Below are 24,545 nucleotides of genomic sequence, written 5' to 3' on the forward strand. Positions count from 1 at the left end.
ATATTTTATAATATTTTTAAATTTATATTTTATTCAAAAATAAAAACATTATCGTCTCAAAATTACATAAAACCGTAATATATCTACATATAAAAGAAACAAAACGAAACACTAAAATCAAGATGTATCTCGATGCATTGCACGAGTACCCTTATAGTATATAGATATATGTCGTCTTATGGCACATCTAGAAGAACATCGTGGCGTTGCTGTAACTCATAAGACTCACGATTTGACCTCATCGCCATGCCGCGACTCACATCATTTAGAACCTCGGACATAACTACATAAGGTAGCCCATAACCTAGTTTATTGAAACATTACTCCAAATTAATACTTAATTATTTATAAATATTAATATTAATATTAAGTATTGTTTTTTATTAATTTTTATCATATATTACTAATAACTTTTATTTTTAATCAAATTCTTAAATAGGTTTTTGTAAATTACATTAAAGTTATGATTTTGATATTCTATAAATAAAAAAATTATAATAAACTATTTTAATAAAATATTAATTAATAATTTATTTTAATTATTCTGTACCAAATCATTCAACAACCGTAAAACAGTCATTAAACGTAATATAAAAATAAAATATTAAAAAGAAAAAGAAAAAGTAATTTCCGACCCGACCCGACCCACATATTTGCCCACCCAATTCATAGTATTTGGTCCATACATCCAAATCCCGAAACTGGAGTTCGCAGATATGCTAATTTACACCACCTACCTCTCTCTCATTTGAAAAAATCAAAGCAAATTCACCATTTTCATCTTCCTTTTCTCGATCTAGAGGAAGGAACAGTTTGATACTTATACGTAACCATAAATCTATACATGTACAGAAGTGTAGTTCATAACTATTATATTGTTTTGATCGGAATTGAGTAATCAAATGGCATCGGAGCAGTTGATGCCCAGCGGAGGGAGTGGATCCCATTACGTCCAAATGCAATCGGAGCCGTCGAGGTTGTCATCCTTTTTCTCCTTTCAGCAAAACCCGCCTGAGGCAACTCGAATTTTCGATGAGTTGCCCAAGGCCACAATTGTACAAGTATCTCGTCCCGACGCCGGTGATATTAGCCCCATGCTTCTTTCTTACACTATTGACTTCCAGTACAAACAGGTATTTTTTTTTTGTTATTGTAGCTTTTTAACGGTAATTATCATGTATGCAGTTTAGTTTAACTGGTAATTGATCGAAATTCGTTGAACATTTATGTTGTTGCCTTTTCAAGACGAGATTTAGTGGAATTGATATAAACTATGTTTAACAGTTCTTAATTGCTCTAATTGTTATTGGGTTTGATATAGTTTTGGATAATTTTAATTAAATATGAGCCTGTATCGATTTTCTGTTTGATCAAACACTTTGTCCAACAAACAAGTTAAAGCAAGATCCAAATTAGAATACCGACGGTTACATAGCAGCACTTTGTTGAACGAACAGAAACTGCCAACAAGTGTTCTTGATCAGTTTTTTAAAATAAGCTAGTGCTTTTTTTGTTCTATTTAACGTAGGAAAATTGCCATTGCAAGCATGTGCCACCACTTTCACAACTAAAAAGGAAGATCGGGAGTTGAACCATGGTAAGATGTTAAAGACTAATTAAACAATTGGGTAACAACTCTTTGCTGAATGAATGTAAAAATAAAATAAGTGTAAAAAGTTTGATAGAAGTTGCTTAGTGATGGAGGTGGGGATGATGAGGAGGTTGTAAAGCATGATTTTTTTTGCTTTGGTAAGAGATCTGCATTGTCATGCTTTTAAAAGTTTCTGTGAGCAAGTAGATATGGGTTGTGGAATTTTCTGTTTGGTAATTTGTATGGTAGTTCTTGAAATATCAAAGGAGTTTTACTGTCGTATACCTGAGGTAGAATGTTGCCTTGGTTTGATGCGAAGCTAAAGCTTCTTCAAGTTATAGCAATTCCTTACTGTTTTATTTTCTTTGTTGCTCTTTTTTTTAAGAGTACCGATTGAAGGTGGTTGCTAATGTATACCTTAATTCTGTCCATGGTCGATTTTGGACTGAAACAAAAAGCCATACAACTTGGGTTTTACATGAAAAACTTTATCTCTCTGGGACTTTTTCAATTCCATGGGATTTACTTTCATTCCAAAGTTTCTGTATTAGCTGCAGAGATTGAGCAATGTGAAAAAGTATAGAGTATCTGGGCGGTTTTACTAAACGAAACATTGCACAATTTCACAGATGTTATTGCTGGAGTTTAGAAAGGCTGATTGAGCGTTTCTTTTAGCTGGTTGCAGAGATTTTTTTGTTGTAAAAAGTTCCTGACTGATTAGTGTTACACCTTCATAAATATGTGCATTCGTTTTTTACTTCCTACATAGTTTTCTTACTTGTACATTGAGGACAAGTGTAGTGCCAGGTCATTAGGTAGGGTACCTATCTCCTGTCCTTTTCATCTTCACTCAATATATGGTGCCAGGTCGTTAGGTAGTTTTTCCTTTGTTCTGTTTTCCATCCCTCCTTCATGTACATTATTTAATTCATGCTTCTTTATTGGAGTAAATCAAGTTCACGGAGTGGTAGTCTCTCTATCCTTTGCCAATGGACTTCAATATGTTCTTCTTATCAGTTAGCTGCTTTTAGAAGGTTAACTTTTTTAAAAGTATATGATATCTATAGGCGGCAAATACTCACGCACACTCACCTTTGGGTGAGGTTTGAACTCTTGACTTCCTGGGAGCTGGGCATACCTGTAAGGCTGTAACCCAGGTACCGCTGGGCCGATGATCCTTAGGTAGGTTAACTTTTACTACTTTGGATAAAGACAAGGTCAGTCACAGGAGGGTGGACAAGACGGTCCTTTATCATTTAGTTTTTGGTAATAAAATTATCGTAAATCCCTTGTAGGTCAAGTAGAAGACATGTATTATATATGAAGTGCATACATCACTTTTCATACTTCTTTCCCCACTGATACATTTTCCTCAACTGATTCCAAGGAAGTAGTGTTTTTAGTTTTCTTTTTACTATTATGTTACAACGCCATATTGCTGGGGTGATATATGGTAGCACTATGGCTCACTGGTTTAGTATCTTATTAGTTTACTAGGAAAGACAGGTGATGGATGGTATAATCGCCACTTGCTGAGCGTGTAGTCAATCACTTCAATTTGGTAGTCCGTAAGATAAAATTGATTTAGCATAAATTGCAATTAACTTCCAGATGCTGATCAGTCCTATCACTTGATGTTTCAAAGTATGGCCAAGGTTTGGGACCAGAAAAATCTCTCTCTCAAATGCTCTTCCGTTACAGGCATACAAGTTCATTTCCCAATTCACGTTTTTTTATATACTCTGTTTGTGTACTTTGGGTTGCAGTTCAGGTGGCAATTAGTGAAGAAAGCTTCACATGTATTTTATCTACATTTTGCATTGAAGAAACGGGCCATTATTGAGGAAATTAATGAGAAACAAGAGCAGGTTTGTCTATCTTCTAGTCATCTTAGTTATATCTGGCCATTCTTATTTGTTTTTCCATCACTTCCAAGTCTTGACAATTGATTTGTCATGACTGACAATCTTTCTTTTGAAGGTTAAAGAATGGCTTCAAAGCCTAGGAATAGGGGACCACCCAGCAGTTGTGCATGACGATGACGATGAACCTGATGATAATGTGATGACATCAAATAATGAGGGAAGTGTTAAAACCAGGTGATTACTAAGTATCTAACTTTATAAGGATCGGTGGGAATATTGGTTCATTGCCATAATGATCATAATTCTTACAGGTGATTTTTTGTTCAGAGATGTTCCATCAAGTGCAGCCCTGCCAATGATACGCCCAGCACTTGGAAGGCAACATTCCATGTCAGATCAAGCAAAGACAGCAATGCAGGAATACTTGAATCATTTTCTTGGGAATCTGGACATTGTGAATTCGAGAGAGGTACATTTGTAATCTAGTTCAAGTCATCTTCAGATTTTTTACACATATCTAATTTTGATTGACCAGCTTTCTTTAAACTATTTGATATATTTGTCTTTATGCTTGTTTAAAATTATTGGGCAGAATAAATTTCCTACTTGATTGTGGAATATTGCCTCACCCCCTTCTTACAATAAGTGATACACATGAATGTTCTTCAATGCAGGTTTGCAAGTTTATGGGGGCTTCTAAGTTATCCTTTTGTCCAGAGTATGGCTCCAAGCTAAAAGAAGAATATGTATTGGTGAAGCATTTAGCAAAGATTCCAAACAGTGATGATGACAGAAAATGTTGCACTTGTAACTGGTTCAATTGCTGTAATGACAGTTGGCAAAAGGTATCACTGCCTTGTATTAAAATTTATAGTCCAAATGCTCTTTCTCTGCATGTATGAGTATCTGATTAATGATTTTGGAGGTTGTATCCATATATCTGCCTCTGCTGCTTAGGCAGTATAAAACAAGGGTCATAATTTGCTCCTTAAACTCTAATACATCCCATCATGTGATTAGAAGTGACTATACGTGTTTACTCCTGTAAAATGAAGGGAAACAAAAAACTGGTATTCGCCACCCTCTGGAGCGCCCCCACAGCACCGTTCCCACGGTCATCATGATTCATGGGGGAGGTAATCGTGCATACATCCCATTGGCAGAGCCACAGAGGGGCGGTGCCTGGCTTCGGAATCAGGACCTCACACATATGGATCACACCCACACCTTTACTGTGAGGATAGATCAACAGGGACCAAATAAAAGATGTAATTATCAAGAGAAAGATATGATAAATACCGTACATGGTGGGTTGACTGACAGAGACTAAACTATAAAACATAAATACTTGAATGGAGATGCTTTATATCAAACCTCCTCCTCAAGTTGGAACATGATCACTGAATGTGCTAACTTGCTACAGGTAGGATCAATTGGGGCGTCCTGAGGGGTTTTAAGAAGATACAGTCCCTAACTAGCATAATCTTAGGAGCTTCATGAGAATTAGTGGTTGCTCTTTTTTAACCTACAAAATGACAATCTAAGAAATCTTTGATATGCTCAGGAAAAATATGATTATTATAAATATGCATAGTGACCTCATCGTCAAAATGCTTGTCTGACCAACCAGATGGGAGATACCGTAACTCCTGAACCAAATGTCTAATCTAAGGTAACTCACATGTTGTACATGTCTGCCCTATACTCAGAGAGGAGCAACTTGTTTCTTACTCTTCCGTGACACAAGCAATTCTATTAGAAAGGTTTTTAATGGGTTTTATTTAATGTTCAGTTTGCCAGAATTGTTGTACCTAGGGTTTTAATAATAATTCGGATTCAGGATAATTAGTTTGTGTATTCATTTATTAGTTAGCAAGGACAAAATTTTAGTCTTTTACTAGTTCTTTTTTGTTTTTTAGTCTAGATTAGCACTTTCATCTCTTTACAAGGGATGTAAACTAAGGACTTAATCATTTGATAGCTTGGGATTTCTTATAAAAATAGGTTATCTTTGTTGAGTGAATTAACTTTGCTTTTGGAGCCTTTATCCAGGATGTGAATTTATTGATATCCTAGTGTTCATCTGGTGTGTTGTTTTGCGACATATCATTTAGTTTCTCAGTTTCTCTGCCCAAGTTCTGTCCATATCACCTTAACCATTCTCTCCTTTTCTCCACATCTTTTACCCTTCTAAATAACCACCCTCCACCAAAAAACTGTATATTTTGATGGCTAGGGTTATAGGTTATGTCAATAAACACTTTCTTTACTTATATAATGCACCTGGTCATATATTATCTGCGATATACCCCAATTTGCTGTAACAGGTGGGTTGGCTCCATACCAAAAAATATCAAATGATCATAGATACTGATTCTTTAATTATTATTTCAGACAGAATCACACTGGTTTTAGAACATTGGTGTTGCATACACTTGCGGAGAAGTTTAATTATGGACACACTATTTGTAGAAAAATTATGGTTTGCTGCAAAGATTGTAGAATATCTATGATCATGATTCAATAACGTATTTTTGAGGAAGAAGCAAGTGTTCCTCCTACTTAGGTGCAGGCTGCGTCGGTTTGTTTAAGGACACAAAAAAGAGGGATGAGAATTGGTTGGAGGGTCTTTTTACACTAAATTAAGCTTGTGCATGAACCGTTTAGTGACCAATTGCAAGTGGTTGGATTTTAGGAGTAGCTTGTTACACTAAAATAAGGTTGTGCATGGTCTTGGTTGGTTGCAGCTGTAGTAATCAGCTTCTAGGGTGGAACTGAATTAATATAATTAAACAGTTTGGTTTTGTCATGGTGGTTATGGTTTTGATCTGATGGTTTCTGTTCACTTTGTCTTGTTAGCTTTTAGTTCCTCAAACATGAAAAAATTATGGATGTTTATGCTTTCTTTGGTTAATCTCTGATTGCTTTAAGAGAAGAAAAAATAAACAAAAAATATGTTCTTTCTCTCTAGAACAATAATAAAACCAATATGTTTGAAGCACCAATTAAACTTTTAAACCCAAATTTTCCCTTGGAAGCACTTGTGGATGATTGTTTGGTATAATGGTGCTGCAACAGCAGAGTACGACTTGTGATTGGTGGTAGTAATAGTGTGTGACCTGACTATTACCAGATACAGTTGGTACCAATATCGCCACAAACAGTAGACTAGTGATTACTAGCCTCAAGAAAAAAAATCTCGGACCTCTCTTCCAATACGTAGGTCACTTCTGCTCCAGATTATCGAGTTTGGCATCAAATCACTTCTTATTTGCATAAATACCATAACTTATTTTGTATTTAAGAACCTAGCTTTTGAGCCAGACATTTTGCATTTCTGGAAGCGTAATATAGTTCAGATCCTAGGAGTTCCAATGACATTAACAGCCATATCATGTGATCACTGCCTATTACATTGTAGACTATGCAACAATCAAGTGGCAGTTCCATTGTTTGTTTCCTCCCGATCTGTTTCCAGTTCAAGTCAAACCATGATTTTGCAGATTTGCCTATGTTTAATTCCTTTGGGATGATAATTATTTTTTCCTCTAGATATTTCTCCCCTGATATTGCATATACTTCAATTGATGCCTTTACCTTTATTGTGTTTTTGTCTGTTTTAGCTACAATTGATGTATTTAAAGCTGGTTATAAATTTTGGCAGCAAGACCTCTTCTAGTTTAGTAGTTTATGGATTATCCGATCATGGTGATAAGTCTCTGCCTTCATCTTCATGCTGTTCCAAATTGTATGCAGGTATGGGCTGTACTGAAACCTGGATTCCTTGCCCTGCTAAAAGATCCATTTGATGCTGAGCCATTAGACATCATTGTGTTTGATGTTCTACCTTCGTCAGATGGGAATGGAGAAGGTCGAGTATCATTAGCGAAAGAAATCAACGAGCATAATCCCTTACGACATTCGTTTATGGTAAGTGTAGCAGGACTTGTTAATATGCATTAGCACGGTATCTAATAGATAGATGAATTATATTTTCTTGTACTACTGAGTAGATGTCTTCTATTAGGAAACTGTTTTCTTGTTCACATGTCGCTACCTTAGTTGCTTAAAGTATACCGTGTTGACAATTAGTTTGAAGTTGCTTGTTTGTGCTTCTTTCTCAAATCATGTCTTGTTTGTCTTCAGTCTTCCTCCAACTATGCTATTTTTTTTCCCAAATAGTTTCGAGCCTTCAGAAATAGCACATGATATTTAATTGGAGGTATATGAGCTACAAAATTTGTGTTAAGTAGACAATTTGTATATTTTTTTTTGTAAGGGTGTCCGGGCCAAATCCCGACTAATCCCCGGAAAATTTGGAGGCTAAACATGGCCCCACTTAAATGTCGCCAACACTCCCCTCCCAGGGCTCGAACTTGGGTTCATGACTATGCCATGCCCAAGCCTTTACCACTAGGCTGGAAGGTCTTTGACTAGACAATTTGTATTACTACCCTAACCTGTGGTATTTCTACAAACATATATGACTTCAATTAAAAGTTACTGTACGGCTCCCTGCACAAGTATCCCTCTGGAGAAGTAGCAATGGTTTCTTGAAAACTGGAAGTTAGTAAAAAACCTAGACCTTGTGTGGAAATTTTTATTTGATCAATTTCTTCTAAAAGCTATATAACTTCCCCAAATTTGACTAGATCCCAATACTGTTCCATTGTTAAGTGCCAACTGACTTAAAAGACCACCAACCAATATTCTAACTTCTTATTGGTAACGTAATCAATGCATTTTTATATAAATTTTCCTTGAACAATTAACTTACAAAAAAAATTATTTTGTTTATCCAGAAACAGAGTAGCATTGTGTTAAGAAAATCTGCGTCTGAAGTACCTGATAGAGATTCCCCTTGCATTCCATATTTGAGACCTTGCAGCATACCCATCATATGCATGGCAAACTTGTAACCATGTTTTGTGCTAACTTATTTGTAATTCTATAAAACCAACTATTAGAATTTTTGTTTAGAGTTTATGTTGGATCATCTGCTTGAAAACTTTCTGAATTCTATAGGATTGATAAAAAAAAAACCTTGTTCCACTTAGTTCTAGGGGGGTAAGGGTGAACACCCGTGTCCCACCCTTGTCCAGGTTAGTTCTACTTTGTTCCACATAAGACCACACCAAACATAGGACAATTGTGTTCTGTCCTGTCTGTCCCACCCTGTCCAGCGCACCAAACACACCCAAAAGATTAACCGAAGAAACAATGACATACCTTTTATATGAAATTAGTTGGGGTAGGCTAAAAATGAAAACCGTCATCATTCATATTTTACCTTCTTTTTCCCTTAATAGGTCTCTCCTAGTCGCATTGGCATCTGATATTGTTGTTCATACTAGTTTTCTCTATATGATGACTAATTACTGTTTTGTTGACCATGTAAATGACAATAGGTATCATGTGGAAACCGAAGCATCGCGATAAGAAGTAGAAATAAATCTAAAGTTAGGGACTGGGTTGCTGCAATTAATGATGCTGGACTCCGGCCTCCCGAGGGTTGGTGTTATCCTCATCGTTTTGGTTCATTTGCTCCACTTCGTGGCCTGACAGATGATGGCAGCCAGGCTCAGTGGTTTGTCGATGGTCGAGCAGCATTTGAAGCAATTGCTTTGGCAATTGAAGGGGCAAAATCTGAGGTTTGTTTCTTGTTCCTATAGCTTGATCAACATTGATTCTTTGTGATTGTCTACTATAATTCAATCTAAAATAATCTTGGATGGTTATGAGTTCCATACAGATATTTATTTGTGGGTGGTGGCTGTGTCCAGAACTGTATTTGCGACGTCCTTTTCAAGCGCATGCGTCCTCTCGCCTTGATGCTTTGCTGGAGGCAAAAGCCAAGCAAGGTGTTCAGGTAGGCTGTTTCTTTTTAAGTTAGAATTGCTTTGCATCCATCCAAATTTACCATACATGAGAATTCTCTAGGGGTTGGCTTGTAAATTTAGATTACACGATAGAGATTTCTTGATCCCAAGTCTGGTAGAAGATGGGATGGCTTTCTTTTGCAATATTAATTCTGATGCATGACTTTCAAGATCATTCATAATTCTCTTTGTGTTAATTCTTATGTTGAGTGTCGTAATGCAGTAATGCTTAAGAAGTTCCTGATAATGGTTTTAATAAGATATAGATGGACGATTTGCACATTTAGGTTTTGAATTGGTACTTTTCTATGAGGGATAACTTTGTATAAGTAGTATGTTTTAGGGATGAATCTGGACCATCAAAGTAATCCTAAAAGACATTACATCTACATCATAAAACCTAACAGAGGCAATAAAAATAATATGAAGGTGCAAGCATGAACCGGATCGAGTACATAAAATATGCAATATACAACATGTAAAATATAATCGAGTTTCCAACTAATTTTCGGTTCTTATCTGGATAATCTAGGAATTTCCGTCTTCATACTAAAGTTTTTCAGTCCGACTCCTAGGTGAGTATGGTTTTGTATCCTTGTACGCAACACTTGGATAAGAGATCCGGCAAACATTTTTTATGGTGAAGTAATATTATGTGAATGAGACCGTCACACCCAAATCCCAAGGATGTCAACATGATCATAGCCTTCCCAAATAAATTATTTTCCTGAGTTATACCCTAAGAGTCTTCTCATGTGAGCATAATGGCTCTCACATAAACACCTAGACTAATGTGTTTGTGTTGTTGAGGCTCATAGAAAACTGAGTAATTATCATCATGGTCACACCCCTTGAGATATTGAACTGTTGAAGCACCTGCATGAATGACCAAATCGAACTTTTTGGGAAACTGCTTGATAGGATCTTCAAACTCAGCAAACTTTGGAAGACTCCTCAACCACGGACCACATTGGTTGATCCCTAATATCTCCTCATAATCAATGCACATTAACTATCTTAGCCACAATAGAATAATCAATGCATTAAGCTTGAGAATAGCCTTTTGCGACACTTTTAGACGACGAGGGCCACCTGTGTGGAGCTTCATAGTAGTAGGCTTTTGTAGTTTTGAACCCGACCAAGCACTTTCCAGGATGCTGAAGGGCCTCTATCACCACTTCTGGGAACATAATAGCTATATATGAGGGGAGAACACAAGAGTTATGGGATAGAGTAGTGTAGGCATACGATGTTTGACACAAGTGTAAATGCTCTTTATGATGGTTGAGTTTCTAATGAAGTATTGGAACTTGGAACAAATATTCACGAAAATCATGAAATGAAACTTCCATGAAGCATTGGGAATAATATCAGATTATTAGTTGACATGTCGCTTCCTAGTGTAGGATTTTTTTCAATAAGAAGAAATGTAGTGGAATATTGGGTGAAGGTACCAGCATTTGAGGCGCTATATGTTAGGAGATAATGAAAAATCATACTCGCTGTTATTAGTATTAGTTGAAGTGAAATATCTCCTAATAACATGGCTAGAATACCCACAGCCTTATCAAAATATGATGCAAGTGACAAAACTAACCTAATAGGAGTTAAGTCCATAACACACGGCCAAGTAATTTGGAAAACAGAAGTGGTATGGTTGCTATTAGAGGAGATACTCCTTAGAGGGGTCAGAGATTTGATTATCTTAGGCTCTGATTCCATGTTAATATTTAGAGTTTTGATCATCTGTTGTCTCTTGAGCCGATAATAAAAATATGAAGAGACCCTCGATAACATGAATGCTGGCATATGAAATTGTAGTGGTTTTAAGTTAGTTGCGTCTTTAAACGATGAATCATCAATTTGATCTCCACTCTCCTAAAAGATTAGGTAACCCGTTCAAGTCAAAGGAAGAAGGCTCAAGGTGCACAGATGTTCAAAAGTTGAGGTTTTGTCCATTGTGGAGTTTGAGTATGACCGCTGAGAGAATGAGGTGGTGTCTTCAATGCAAATTCTCACAACAGTACGAGATAGAACTTATACCCTAGGGGAACATAGGGGTTGAACCACCAATTCTATCATGCTCTAAAGTGTCTTCAAATTTAATTCTTCTTTAGTGTTTCACTGTTTCCTTCTCCTCCATCTGATTCTATATACAAAATATCATATTAGTAAAAGGAAAAGGGTCATCCATTTTCTGTATACTCTCTTTGCTGTTTCCATAATTCCATTGTATAACTTATTGAGATAACTCCTCCATTATTCTCTGACCTTATTGTATTTGATTATAAGTCTTTGCTTCTCATCTCTGGTTCTCCAATCTGACTTCTTTCCCTCTATATTAGAAACTTTCATACATCATTTCTATCTCTTCTGTTTGTAGTTTCTTGTACAACTCATCATATGATTTACCTATAGCTTCTCATACTATGGTTCTTAGCTTCTCTTTTGCTAGTTATCACTTATTTTTGCTTAGTACAATCTTACAATCACATAAGAGATCTAGGCTCTTTCTCCTTAGTAACCTTTTGTATCTCCTTGTTCCACCACTACATGTTTTCAGTTTAATAGCGCTCCTTCTTTCTCTGACCATCTCCTTTGCTACCCTCCGGATGCACATTTTCATCTCTTTACTCACTTGATTAGCTTTCAATCGATAGCCAGAGGCATTCGTTTTTACTATTCGATGATTAAACATTCGTTTTTTATCTCCTTCGAGTTTCACCACCTAGGGTATTTTTAACACCTTACACCATACACCATCTAACATTGTGCTTAAAGCATTTGTTTGATACTCACCACACGCTTCCTAATTAGGATATTACAATGCATGCATGACATTGATCTTATTTTCTAGTAAGCACAAAGTCTATCCGACTTGATTACCACCAAAGGTTCCAGCATGAGGGTCAAGTTTTGGAAGAAAGTGGTTACAACTATCATATCATAAATATTACATGTTCTTTTCTTCTACTTGGTTCTGATTGTTTATACCCAAAATCTTGATGATCCAACACCTTTGCTTACATGACCATTGAAGCCCCATTAATTTTGGCGTACGACATGCTATGCAAGAATGCAAAGTACTTAAGGTTGATAATAGATATAAATTGTGTGTTAATACAATTGTTTTCTTTTTCTTTTTGAGAGCTTTCTTGATTCATTAATGAAAGCATTAATGTGAGAGATCAGTGACAAAACTGAGGGATAGCTCTAGCCTCTATGCTGGTTATTTATATTAATTTGCATAGTTTTTCAAAACTATTCTTTTACCTGCAATGTATTTACCAGTGACATGGAGTACCTAACATGTTTTTGTTGGGAAAATCTTTGACTGCAGATTTACATCCTCATGTACAAAGAGCTTGCTCTTGCGCTTAAAATTAATAGTGTATATAGTAAGAAAAAGCTGGTTGCCATCCATGAGAATGTCAGAGTTCTTCGTTTTCCAGACCATTTCTCTAGTGGTGTCTATCTATGGTAAGCAGTCTACATTGCATCTGTCTTGGCTGCACTTTGGTTTCAACATTTGATAGCGCTTTTCCTTCTGTTTTCTCGTTTATCATTTGTTTCTTGATTCTTATGATGTTTAAAACCATTTCATATATTTCCATTTATCTTTTATTTCTTGTAATACATAGGTCCCACCATGAGAAATTGGTCATTGTTGATAACGAGGTTTGCTTTATTGGTGGACTTGATCTTTGCTTTGGTCGTTACGACTCATATGAACACAAAGTGGGTGATGATCCTCCTATGTTTTGGCCTGGAAAAGACTACTATAACCCCCGGTAAGTTATTGTTTTACCATTGTGGCAGTTTCTCTCAGTAATTATGGTGTTCTGTATTTTCTTGGTAAGTTTCATAGGCAATCAATGATATGTTTCTTCCCACTTCTTAATTTTTCACTGTCTGCATCATGATCATTCAGTTTCTTTAGATGAACAAATTACAATATAATTGGCTTAAGGTTGTCATACTCTTATTCAAGTTTAGTAGTTTACCATTGCCAAGAAAAGGAAAAAAATGTTCCATTGTATGTGATAGGTCATGCATGAATAAGAGTATGAGTTGAAGCATGTCATGAAAGCATGACGAGGGAACCACTCAGATCCATCATGTAATACCTTCACTGGCCTCATGAAGTTAAAGCTCTTTCAAATAGCAAGCAGCCTCAATTTTGATTCCACTGTTACAGGGAATCTGAACCAAATTCGTGGGAAGATACGATGAAGGATGAGCTTGATCGTAAAAAATATCCTCGTATGCCATGGCACGACGTCCATTGTGCCTTATGGGGACCACCATGTCGTGATGTTGCTCGACACTTTGTTCAGCGTTGGAATTATGCAAAGGTTTCTGTTTTTGCCTCAAATGGACAGATTTATGCCAGAGTTTAATATCATTGTAAGCTGACTGACTGGCTATAACTTTTTCAGAGAAATAAAGCTCCCAATGAGCAAGCTATTCCATTACTTATGCCCCAGCAGCACATGGTGATCCCACATTACATGGGCAACAATAGAGAACCAGAGGTTGTAAATTCGACGTTTCTGGAAACTCATAAAGTAATCAACAGAAAGGATTCTTCTTCCTCTGGATCTTCTGAAGACATCCCATTGCTAATCCCTCAAGAGGCTGATGGGTTGGATGCTTCCAGTGGACAATTGAAATTGAATGGGTTGAATGATTTTCATGGTCAGCCAAGTAGGCCTTCAAGGACTTCCTTTTCTTTTCGGAAATCCAAAGTTGAACCTTTAGTTCCAGATATGCCAATGAGAGATTTCGTGGATGAGCGAGATACCTTGAATCTTGAGCAAGAATTGTCCTCTGATGTAGCAATGCGTCCTGGCATGAAATCTTCTGATAAAGAATGGTGGGAGACCCAGGAGCGAGGCAACCTAGTTGTTTCTGCAGATGAAACAGGACAAGTTGGTCCTCGTGTTGCATGTCGCTGTCAGGTGAGCTTTCACTCTTGATTTGGTTAGCTCTTTGTGTTTTTATTTGCAGTATATAGTTACTTGTTTTGTCTCTATATATGTTGTGGAGGAACTGTTTCTGTTTCAATTTTTACAACATGTAACGTAACTTATAGGTTATGAAACTTCTTATGGACTATGTATTGACTTTTGGTCTAGGCAAACTTGCTTTTCAAAGTATTAGATGACCAGTCTGAAAGATTTTTCTGTACACAGAGCCAAGTGAATCTGCAATTTAGTTTTGTCCATTTAGGATATTGCCCAGCAATCTAGTTCAGTTTCCACATATGCTTTCGATTTGTATGATTTATTGAGCTCCCTGAGGTGGAGATATACATTACAAGTCGTGGATAATCCAAGTGCTTCGGCATCCTGGCGGGCTCATTTCTTTTCTGTTCATAATGAATGATGAGGAGAGAGCCGAAATAATAGATAATAAGGAGGAATACACGTAGTTTTATACTAGATTATCGTACATAGGTCTAGATAGCAAAATGTGAGTAAGGAAGGAAGTTAGAGGTATTACCTTGCAAGTCTAAGTAACCTAGGATGGAGGTAAAATGACATCCCACGTTCTGTTGTCAAAAATTATTCTGATGAACTGTTACTAATGCACTTCTTCTTGATGGTTTTTCTTGCTTACTCAAAGTTCTCTCATCTATGATCTGTATATCATACAGAGATTACAATAAGTTGTGATTTATCCTATTGTTACTGCAATTCTCTTAGCTCCCAAAAGGTTGAAGTTTATGCAATTATACTGTTTCTTATTCTTGTAAGATTGTTTATTGCCTAGATTTTTCAGTACCATAATGTGTCCTGGATTTGCAATCTGGAAGTACTTTAAGTGCCTATATATCATTTTTGGAAATACTGAATGTTGATCTGATCTCTTCGGAAACAAAAAATTTCAGTTAGCTTTTTAATTTAGACCTGGAATTTCCCATTTTAGGTTGTAAGGAGTGTCAGTCAATGGTCTGCTGGGACAAGTCAAGTTGAAGAGAGCATTCACAAAGCTTACTGTTCCCTTATTGAGAAAGCTGAACACTTTGTCTACATTGAGGTACATCATAAACTCATTCCATAGAGCTCAAATTACCTGAATTACATCCTTTACATATGGTGCTACAGTTGGGTGTTCATTTTTCGCTGCATTCCTTTAAGCTTTTCATTTCATGTTTGCTGATTTATTGAATACAATTTTGTTCCCAGAACCAATTCTTCATCTCAGGTCTATCTGGAGATGAGATCATCCGAAATCGTGTGTTGGAATCCATATCCAGGCGTATTGTGAGGGCATATCAGGAAAAACAGTATTTTAGGGTCATTATTGTTATACCACTCTTACCTGGCTTCCAGGTTAGTAGACTTGGTTTCTTATAGTGAGATTTACTCTTAGCTCTGCATTTTTGGTTTTCACCGAATAATGTTTTACAGGGTGGTCTTGATGATGTTGGCGCAGCATCTGTTAGAGCCATTATGCATTGGCAGTATCGAACAATATCAAGAGGACACAATTCTATATTGCAGAATCTCTCTGATCTTCTTGGTCCAAGAGTTCACGACTACATATCTTTCTACGGTCTCAGGGCTCATGGTAGACTTTCTGATGATGGTCTTGTCGCCTCCAGTCCGGTATATTCTAAATACCTTCTACTATATTACTCCCTCCATCCCAAAATAAGTGTCCACATTTCTATTTTAGTTTGTTCCAAAATAAGTGTCCACATTCAAAAGTGAATACCAACTTTCCAATTCTACCCTTGATTATGAGAAGGAGAAATTCATTACTCCCTCTACTATTAAGGGTAAAATTGTCAGTTAGCTAATTAAAAGGTGTAATAGTTACACATTTTTTAGAATTGTGTAACTTTTTTATTCTGGACATTTATTTTGGGACGGAGGGATTAATTTAGTTTTCGCTTATCACAATAGAACACGGTTACCCTTTGCTGCAAAGTTACCTTACCTCGATAAATATTCGTGTTTACCTTTATTATGACTTGATTCTTCTACGGAAACCAAGTGTTATTGTTTGTAGTATCACGATGTCAGTCATGGATGGTGTTTTTCATTAGGATAAATATTGACATACTTGGATGACAGATGGTTTCATACAATTTTGAGGGACAAAATTGAAGTTGAATGAATAAAGATTACAGATGCTTATTATTCCAGCCTATGAAATGCAAATAAGTGCTCAGATCTAGGGCTAATCTCTCTCTGTCTTCTTAAACTGTCAACAAATCAATACAAAGATCTCTAAAGATACTTGAAAAAGATTCACTAATACCCGCTTGGTATTGGTTAATCTTTGACAAACTTGTTCTTGAGTCGTAACCCCCATACAAAGGACAGAACTTTGTCCGCAAGACATCTTTTAGAGATTTTTGATCGACCCAATGCTTTTCTATTTACTGCAGGTGTATGTGCATAGCAAGGTTATGATAGTTGATGACAACACAGTCTTGGTTGGATCTGCTAATATCAATGACAGGAGTTTGCTCGGATTACGAGATTCTGAGGTAACTTATTCCTCCTTGTTTGCCACAACTTTAAGGTCTTCTGGCATTTTCTTTATCTGATGGTGAGATATCTTTTGAATATCCCATGAAGTTGCTTTTTTCTTGTAAAGAACAATCATCAACCTACCTTTTAATTTAAAGTATTGCTCTAATAGAGATTAACGACAGAAAATGTTTCATATCCTGGCTACACAAATTCACACAACTTCTTATTCGAAGTACATTTTGATTGATACGAGACTTTCTTTCCCCCAGATTGGAGTCCTAATTGAAGATAAGGAAGTAGTTGAATCTTGCATGGGAGGCAACCCATGGAAGGCCGGAAAATTTGCCTTGAGTCTTCGCCTTTCACTATGGTCTGAACACCTTGGTCTTCATAGCACAGAGGTTTGTTCATCTTTGGCATCATCACCCTCAAACCCTACATAGTGGAAAGTTAAAATGAGAACCATAAATATTTTCAGAACTGTGAAACCAGTATATGCATATATCTAGGGTCGAGTTCAGGGGAAAACCGCAAAAAATGAAAAACTGTTCAACACCATGGTAACCGTTCATCTAGACGGTAAACACATGTGTATACAAGTAATTTGTGAGCAATTTGTCCGGTATGCACCGATGCATAAAAACCAAAAAACATTAATTACTTGTATGCATATGTGCATATCGTCCAGATGAGTGGTTTCCTCCATTTTTCATTTTTTTGGGGTGGTTTTCTCCTGAACCTCTCTCTCTCTCTCTCTCTATATATATATATATATATATATATATATATATATGCAGGGCGTATTCAAATGAGACATATAAATAATTGTGATAACCATGAGAACCTTTACCTTAAGGTATTGTTTTACATGATATTTTTTTTCATCAAAGGCTAGCATTTAATGTTGTGATGAACTTATATTTGTTTCACAATGTGTTTGCTTCATATGTATTCGGTTCACAATGTGAAACTCTTTTACGTGCAACTTTTGTTTCACAAACAGGCTAAAAAGGTTCACATTGTGAAACAAACATATTGTGCAACAAATATATGTTAATCAATATTCTAATTTATAGTCTTAGATAAAAAAATCATATGAAATAGCACATGATGCTCTAGTTCTCAAGGTTATCACAATTTTGTGGGTTCTTAACAGAAGGTCCCCTTATATATGCACATATATATATGTGCATATATATATGTGCATATATATATATATATATATGTGCATTGATGCATATACACTATCAAAATACATGTTTGTCAATTAGTATATTCATCGATGTAAAGGACTAAAGGTATTATATATGCATCGAGTATAATGCATATACTCGTTGAGATTCATAGTGTATATACTGGTTCTCACGGTTCAGTTGAACCTTACCCACCCCACATATATGATTATTTCTGGACATATGAAACGGATCGTGGTTTAAATCAGATGCTTATTTTTGACCTTGCAGATAAGTAAAATAGCCGATCCAGTGATTGATTCTACCTACAAAGATATATGGATGGCAACTGCAAGGGTAAGATCAAATCTTCACCATATATTAGCTTTGTTCATGCAAATACAAATAAAAATTTAAATAAGAACTGAAAATAAATGAACTGCCAATTAATTCCCTTCGCTCATTCTGGTTAATTCGATGTTCATTCCTAACCATCATGCATCCAATTTGTCATCAACAGACAAATACCATGATCTACCAAGATGTCTTCTCTTGCCTCCCTAACGATCTTATACATTCCAGGTGCGCCTTTTATTTTCTTTATTTACGTTATCCTGGTCTTGGATTAATCTTGTCAACATCTTCTAAACTTTTTGAAGCACTCGGTGTTTCACCAAATGCCGAGGGTCTTCAAGGAAATAGACGCTCTACTCTTCAATGGTAGAAGTCAAGTCTGCCTACATCCCACCCTGCTGACCCCACCTCCAACATTCCTGGCTCGTTTGGTTTGGTTTGGTTTGGTTTAGTGTTTCAAAATCTTTTTGAAAACGCATTTTTGCAAGCCGGGGGTCTTCAAGGAAACCACCACTCTATTCTTCGGGTTACTGGACAAGTCTGTGTACATCTCGCCCCCATACCCTACTTCCGAGTGGGATATCCTGGTTAGGTTTGGTTTGGTTTGGTTTAGTTTTGGTGTTGGTTAATATCCATATTTCGAAAACGAATGTGCAGAGCATCTTTAAGGCAATGCGTGGCTGAGAGAAAGGGAAAACTGGGACATACCACCATCGATCTAGGAGTAGCCCCGGAGAATCTTGAATCTTATGAAGATGGAAGTGTGAAGGGAATGGAACCTATGGAAAGATTAGAAGCAGTGAAGGGGCATCTGGTTTCTTTCCCTACGGATTTTATGTGCCAAGAAGATTTAAGACCCATGTTCAAAGAAAGCGAGTATTACGCATCGGCTCAAGTTTTTCACTGATCTCTTCCGATGAATCCAGTATATATTATACATGCGGGATACCATCCAGCAACACGGTTATGCCTATTTTTGGCACAAAACCAAAAACCGAAGACACAAGCATTGTGCTCTCCATAATCTACATTCTATTGGGACTTGATGTTATTGTAAATATCTGTTGCCTATCTTACCTACTCTTGGCAAGTTGCAGCATGCAATCTGAACCGAGTTGGCTCACAAGACTAAACCAGATTGTGACCTTTTGTCGCACCCAGGGCATATTCGCTTGTGATTGGCAGTCTGTGGTGATCCAATTGGGTTCAAGTGGCTAGAGGGGTTCGGTTCTTTTGGGGTTACGGTTGATGGCTGGTTTTGAATTACATCTCTATTACATATCTCAAAGAGAGTTGAATTAAAGTTGGTCCATGGACACAGCCTACAGGTTGCAACTCTTGTAAAACTTCAAATTTACTATGAATTTGAACCACAACACAACAACAAAACTCTCATCTTTAATTAACATACATTATACAGTGTTTGTATTCATATAAATAAGGGCCCTTCTGTTAGGAGCTTAATGTGACTCGCAACTTATTTGGTTAGCTATATATGACTGTTTGGTAGTGGTGTATTCAATAAACTTATTTGGTTAGCTATATATGACTGTTTGGTAGTGGTGTATTCAAAAAACTTTTAGGAGGGAGCTTGATGGTAATATTACTTTTATTAAAGAGTGAGAGGCTTGGGAACCATGCGATTTGCCACTACCGTATGGCTTTGAGATCGGTACAGTAGGGGCGTTTCAGGGAACGGCATTGCATCCTTTTTGGTAGAATGTTAGGGACCGTTTACAGTTTACTTAACACTTACTAGGTAAACACTAACCAAGTGTTACATTACCATGTGAGCATATCAAGAATCAAGATTCTTACCTTGTAAATAAGGGAGGAGGCTCTTACCATGTAAGCGTTTATCAGGTTTCACTTACTTTACTCGATGAGTATGTCAATGACCGTTAATTTTATCCAGTAAGCGAAGGGGGAAAACTCACTCGTTGGCATTTACCAACAATCTATGTTAAGAGCTGAGAACGTTATCAAATAAAAAAATTTCTTTTCTACAAATTAAACTATTATCATCGTCTCAAGCCTAATATTGAATATTTTTTATTTTATTCATATCTATATCTATACTATATTATAAAGCATTTGACAAAAATTCTTAAAGACCATTTTTTATGCACGAAGTACTGTTTATTGATGCATATTACTTAAAATTTAATATGACAAGTAAATTGTGCATAAATACAACTTATTAAAGCTCCATATTTGAATTCATGTAACTAATTGCAGATAAATATAATCAAATATTGGATAAAAATCTCATTTTAAATATACAAAATTTAAAATATAATTAGGATAATCATTGAGTTCTAATAGAATATTTAGTTATTATCCTCAAAAAAATTATATTATTAAACTAAATTAAATTTATTTGTTAGTAAATCTAAATTAAATTATAATTAAAAAATTGAATTAAGAAAATTACACCAAAACATAAGAATTTAAAAAAAATTAATTTGATACTGATATCGATATTTTTTTTCAAAATTTTATGATATTTTCAAGTTTATATTTTATTTAAAAATAAAAACATTATTGCTTTTTTAAAACCACATAAAACCGTATTATATTGACATAAAAAAAGAATAAAACAAAACACTGAAATCAAGATGTGTTTCGATACATTGCACGAGTACAGTTCTAGTTATTAAATAATGCTAATTATTTTTAAAACTTGCACTTTTTACCAAATCCTTTCATAAAATCCAAATTTCTCAAAATTATTCCATCAAACCAAACGAGCACTTAAACCTTAGTCAGAAACCACCCTTTTCTTTCTCTTATCATTTTTCATCCTACACTTGTAAACACGATGATAAATGTCTTTTTTTTTACATATACACAGATAAAAGACTGTGTTCGTAGTTGTCAAGGATGATCCCAATCACCACCACAAACTAACTAACCATCACTCGTCATCGTCACCAATAATAACATAACGAAACAAAAGATTCTCATCATCGAAACCAATACTACTGAAAATCCAAAACAAAATGTCAAAATCATATATAAATCCGTTTATATTGGGTAATCATGAATTTGTATGTCAAAGATTTCAATTAATTATGTAACTATAAGGACCAAAATTATAATTTCTAAACTACAGGGACTAAAATCATTATTTGGAGCAACTTTAGGGACGAATTTCGTAATTTAATAGACACCCAATACTCGGTAATCATCCATTCCGAACCAAAATGGGGAAATGAATTTTCTCGATTCCATTCTCTCTTTGAACGGAAGGAACCTGCAACAAAAGAGTGTTCATCTCGAAATCGACGGCAACGAACCATTTTCAGGTAAAGACCACCATCACCATAACTCATGACCAGTTAATCGTTGAAATCTCCACAATTAGCTCATCCACCTGCTATAAATCGCATCAGTGTTAACCGATAGCAGCCAAGGAGAATTGTGGAGTTTCTGCTGTTGTTTTGCTTATCTTTTAATATAGAAACAAGCAATGTTGAAACACGAGGGTAATGATTGCTCAAATTTCTCTATTGCAGGATACTTGAAATACTGTACTTTTGTGTGTGTGTGTGAATTGTGGTGATTCAATGGCTTCAACTGCTATACCTTCTGGTGCATTGGTTATTCTACAAGAACTCAACTCTTCTTCACTACACTTCAAGCAGGGGGCATCCCTTCGGGTTACTGGAAAGTGAGTGAAATCTTTTGATTTCAATGGATTCATCTGGTCTTTCAACTGATATGCATCTTTAATATTGCATTCACATAATGCAATTATCCCAAACAGGTTTTATATTAAGGGGCCGTTTACTCAAATGCTTACCCGGCAAGTGGTTATCGATAGAAGTCAACACTATAATTATTTTGATGTGTAAGATTTTAGTACATTAAAACATATTGAATGCAACAAGTTATTGGGTAAGTGCTTACCTGACTGAGAGTCGTCATCCTTACATACCGGGTAAGACTCTCCATCCTTTTTATTGCTAAAACCCCGATAAGATTCTTGGCCCTTCTCATGTTTATTCAATAAGGAAATTTATCCGGTAAGCACTACCAAATAAGTGTTTAGTAAACGGCCCCTAAATGTAGATAATCGAACTTCATAATGCTTCTTTACTCTTACCAACAAAATGCATTATGTGGGTAGCAAGGATTTCAATGGGTTACACGTTAACATTTAATATTACGAGCTTATGAGTTTAGTTGTTCATTTAAGTTGAACCATAGAATAACTGTGAAAGGACTCATTTTTAATCATTCAGTCTTTCCACATTGTGTCTAAACTAAGTTACAGTAATGTTTGTGGAGTCCCACGTCGGCTAGACTTGGACCATTTCTCCTGTATATATGTTGAAACCTCCCTTTTCTCCTTGAAGGCTCTTTTGGAGAGTAAATATGAGGTTTCCATATATCGTCACATGTTATCAGAGCCAAGTTCTGCCACTCTAGGGACTCGACACCGGACACTCTTGTAGATTGTTTTTGGTAGGTTGGGATTCGGTGAGAACAACTTTTTTGGTGAGGAATACTGGACCTTTATGGCTTCATCGACCATCATCAACCTTCATCCACCTGCATTTACACACCTTCATTTACCTCCGCATACTATTACCTACTTGTATAACCATGACTAAATTTATAGCAAATTCATGCATGTTTAGGAAGGTATATAAAAAGTAGGTGAAGGTGATTGAGGGTGAAAGTAGAAGGTCTGTGTTTTTTGTGAGCCATCAAATAGAAAAGCTCATCCAAAGGCATACAAGTAATTTCAATGTTCTCACCGAACTCATTTGTTCTCACATGATCCCAACCCTCGGTTCTTGGTACAAAAGATGAATCTGAAAGAACCTGAGAGTTGCTGTCCTTGTATGCTTTCTCATGAAAAAGTAACGTGGTTCAACAGCCCCTTTACTTTTCTGTTTACATAGGTCGTGCCTTATTGATTAATACGTATCTTTGTAAACACCTCTTCCAAACATACAGTATAATCTTTCCCACTAAGGGCATGGGCATCTAAAGCTCGAAGTAGAAAAAGACTAATTCTATATTCTTACGTGATTTAGGTTACAAGAGTATAATGTAGAGACGGCCATTGCTGTTATTGCTGATGGAGGTGCCACGCTGGCAGTCGACACTCAGCACTTAAGACTTAATCTTCGAATGGGCTCCATCTACCAATTCATTGGAGAACTTTCCATTCAGCCAAGTAATGAGGTACATAAGCTTATTATCTTTCTGGCAAAGTCTAAATTAGCCATCTATTTAGAATTTAATCATACAGTCTGCGAGTTGCCCCCTTAATCCCCCATTAATCCTAAAGTTAGTGCATGTTTAGGTATGTCGAATAAAAACTGTTCTTTTGTGTGTTGTTTCATGATAATAACAATCGGGTGCTTATGGTCCAAATTGGTTCATTTGTCCATAGAGTTTCCTGAATACATAAGTTAGTGACCCGTGGGTGAAATCACACGGAATGGGTTTGTGCAACTTTGCTTGATACCCTAGAATAATGACGTCAATTTACAGTTTTGATGTGTTTGTTGGTACAGAGCTAAGGTCTGCCTAAATCTTTAACCCCCTCCAGATGAGATATACTGGGTTTGTTTGGTTTTTTTGGTGATGTGTTTGTGGGTACAATTTCAGAAGCTACGTTTTAATTATAAGTTTTATATTCAGGGGATACTGAAAGCGAGAGTGGGTAGAAATGTAGATGGGATTGATCTTAATCTGTACCACCAGTCTTTGAAGCTCGTAAGACAATTTCAATCTGATCAAATCAGCCATTTGGAGCAGCTACAATAAGCAAAACTTGAGAACACCCAACCATGGTTTGGCCAGTAAGTGTTTTCTTTGGATAGAGTCGACATGTGTGCGCCAATAAGCTTGTATATGCAATCTTTCAATGACCGATCTACGATGAACATGTTTGGATGAATATATATATATATATATATATATATATATATATATATTCCATAGGGATATGATATTGCTTCAGCCATCTTATTCGTTGACATTAATCATAATGTCTAATTTCATTACTAATTAAGTTACGTGGTCCACATTCATCATCAAAATTTAGAAATTTTGTTATATTAATATTTGATTTTATTATTTTGGATTATATTTCAATTCGTGTATAAATACTGGATTCAAAAGTCGTTGATATTTCTGTATCGATACTCATCTAACCATGATGTAGGTGTTCA

General features: G+C 36.0%; 2 protein-coding genes across 4 annotated transcripts; both read left to right on the forward strand.

The window, feature by feature from the left end:
• The first annotated feature begins 773 nt into the window (after window positions 1-773).
• On the forward strand, window positions 774-19,857 carry LOC112529346 (phospholipase D zeta 1-like). Of its 2 annotated transcripts, none has more exons than XM_025140584.1 (20): window positions 774-1,133; window positions 3,358-3,459; window positions 3,572-3,690; window positions 3,768-3,925; window positions 4,131-4,301; window positions 7,213-7,386; window positions 8,865-9,107; window positions 9,209-9,325; window positions 12,676-12,815; window positions 12,977-13,126; window positions 13,534-13,690; window positions 13,775-14,296; window positions 15,267-15,377; window positions 15,527-15,673; window positions 15,752-15,949; window positions 16,738-16,839; window positions 17,095-17,226; window positions 18,289-18,354; window positions 18,518-18,579; window positions 19,009-19,857. In XM_025140584.1, exons 3-20 carry the CDS (start codon window positions 3,669-3,671, stop codon window positions 19,256-19,258), a joined length of 2,922 nt encoding a protein of 973 aa, XP_024996352.1. In that variant the 5' UTR covers window positions 774-1,133; window positions 3,358-3,459; window positions 3,572-3,668; the 3' UTR covers window positions 19,259-19,857. The 2 variants fall into 2 exon arrangements, with proteins under 2 accessions (XP_024996352.1, XP_024996351.1); XM_025140583.1 differs by having other exon boundaries at window positions 3,784-3,925.
• A 1,713-nt stretch (window positions 19,858-21,570) lies between these two features.
• Window positions 21,571-24,290, forward strand: LOC112529878 (CST complex subunit TEN1). Of its 2 annotated transcripts, XM_025141304.1 has the most exons (5): window positions 21,571-21,659; window positions 21,719-21,767; window positions 21,870-22,024; window positions 23,400-23,550; window positions 24,013-24,290. In XM_025141304.1, the coding sequence occupies exons 3-5, from the start codon at window positions 21,921-21,923 to the stop codon at window positions 24,136-24,138; spliced, it is 381 nt and encodes a 126-aa protein (XP_024997072.1). In that variant the 5' UTR covers window positions 21,571-21,659; window positions 21,719-21,767; window positions 21,870-21,920; the 3' UTR covers window positions 24,139-24,290. The 2 variants fall into 2 exon arrangements, with proteins under 2 accessions (XP_024997072.1, XP_024997073.1); XM_025141305.1 differs by lacking the exon at window positions 21,719-21,767.
• The last annotated feature ends 255 nt before the right edge of the window (window positions 24,291-24,545 follow it).

This window comes from Cynara cardunculus, assembly GCF_001531365.2.
Source record: "Cynara cardunculus var. scolymus isolate 2C chromosome LG 16, CcrdV1, whole genome shotgun sequence".
Classification (NCBI taxonomy): domain Eukaryota; kingdom Viridiplantae; phylum Streptophyta; class Magnoliopsida; order Asterales; family Asteraceae; genus Cynara; species Cynara cardunculus.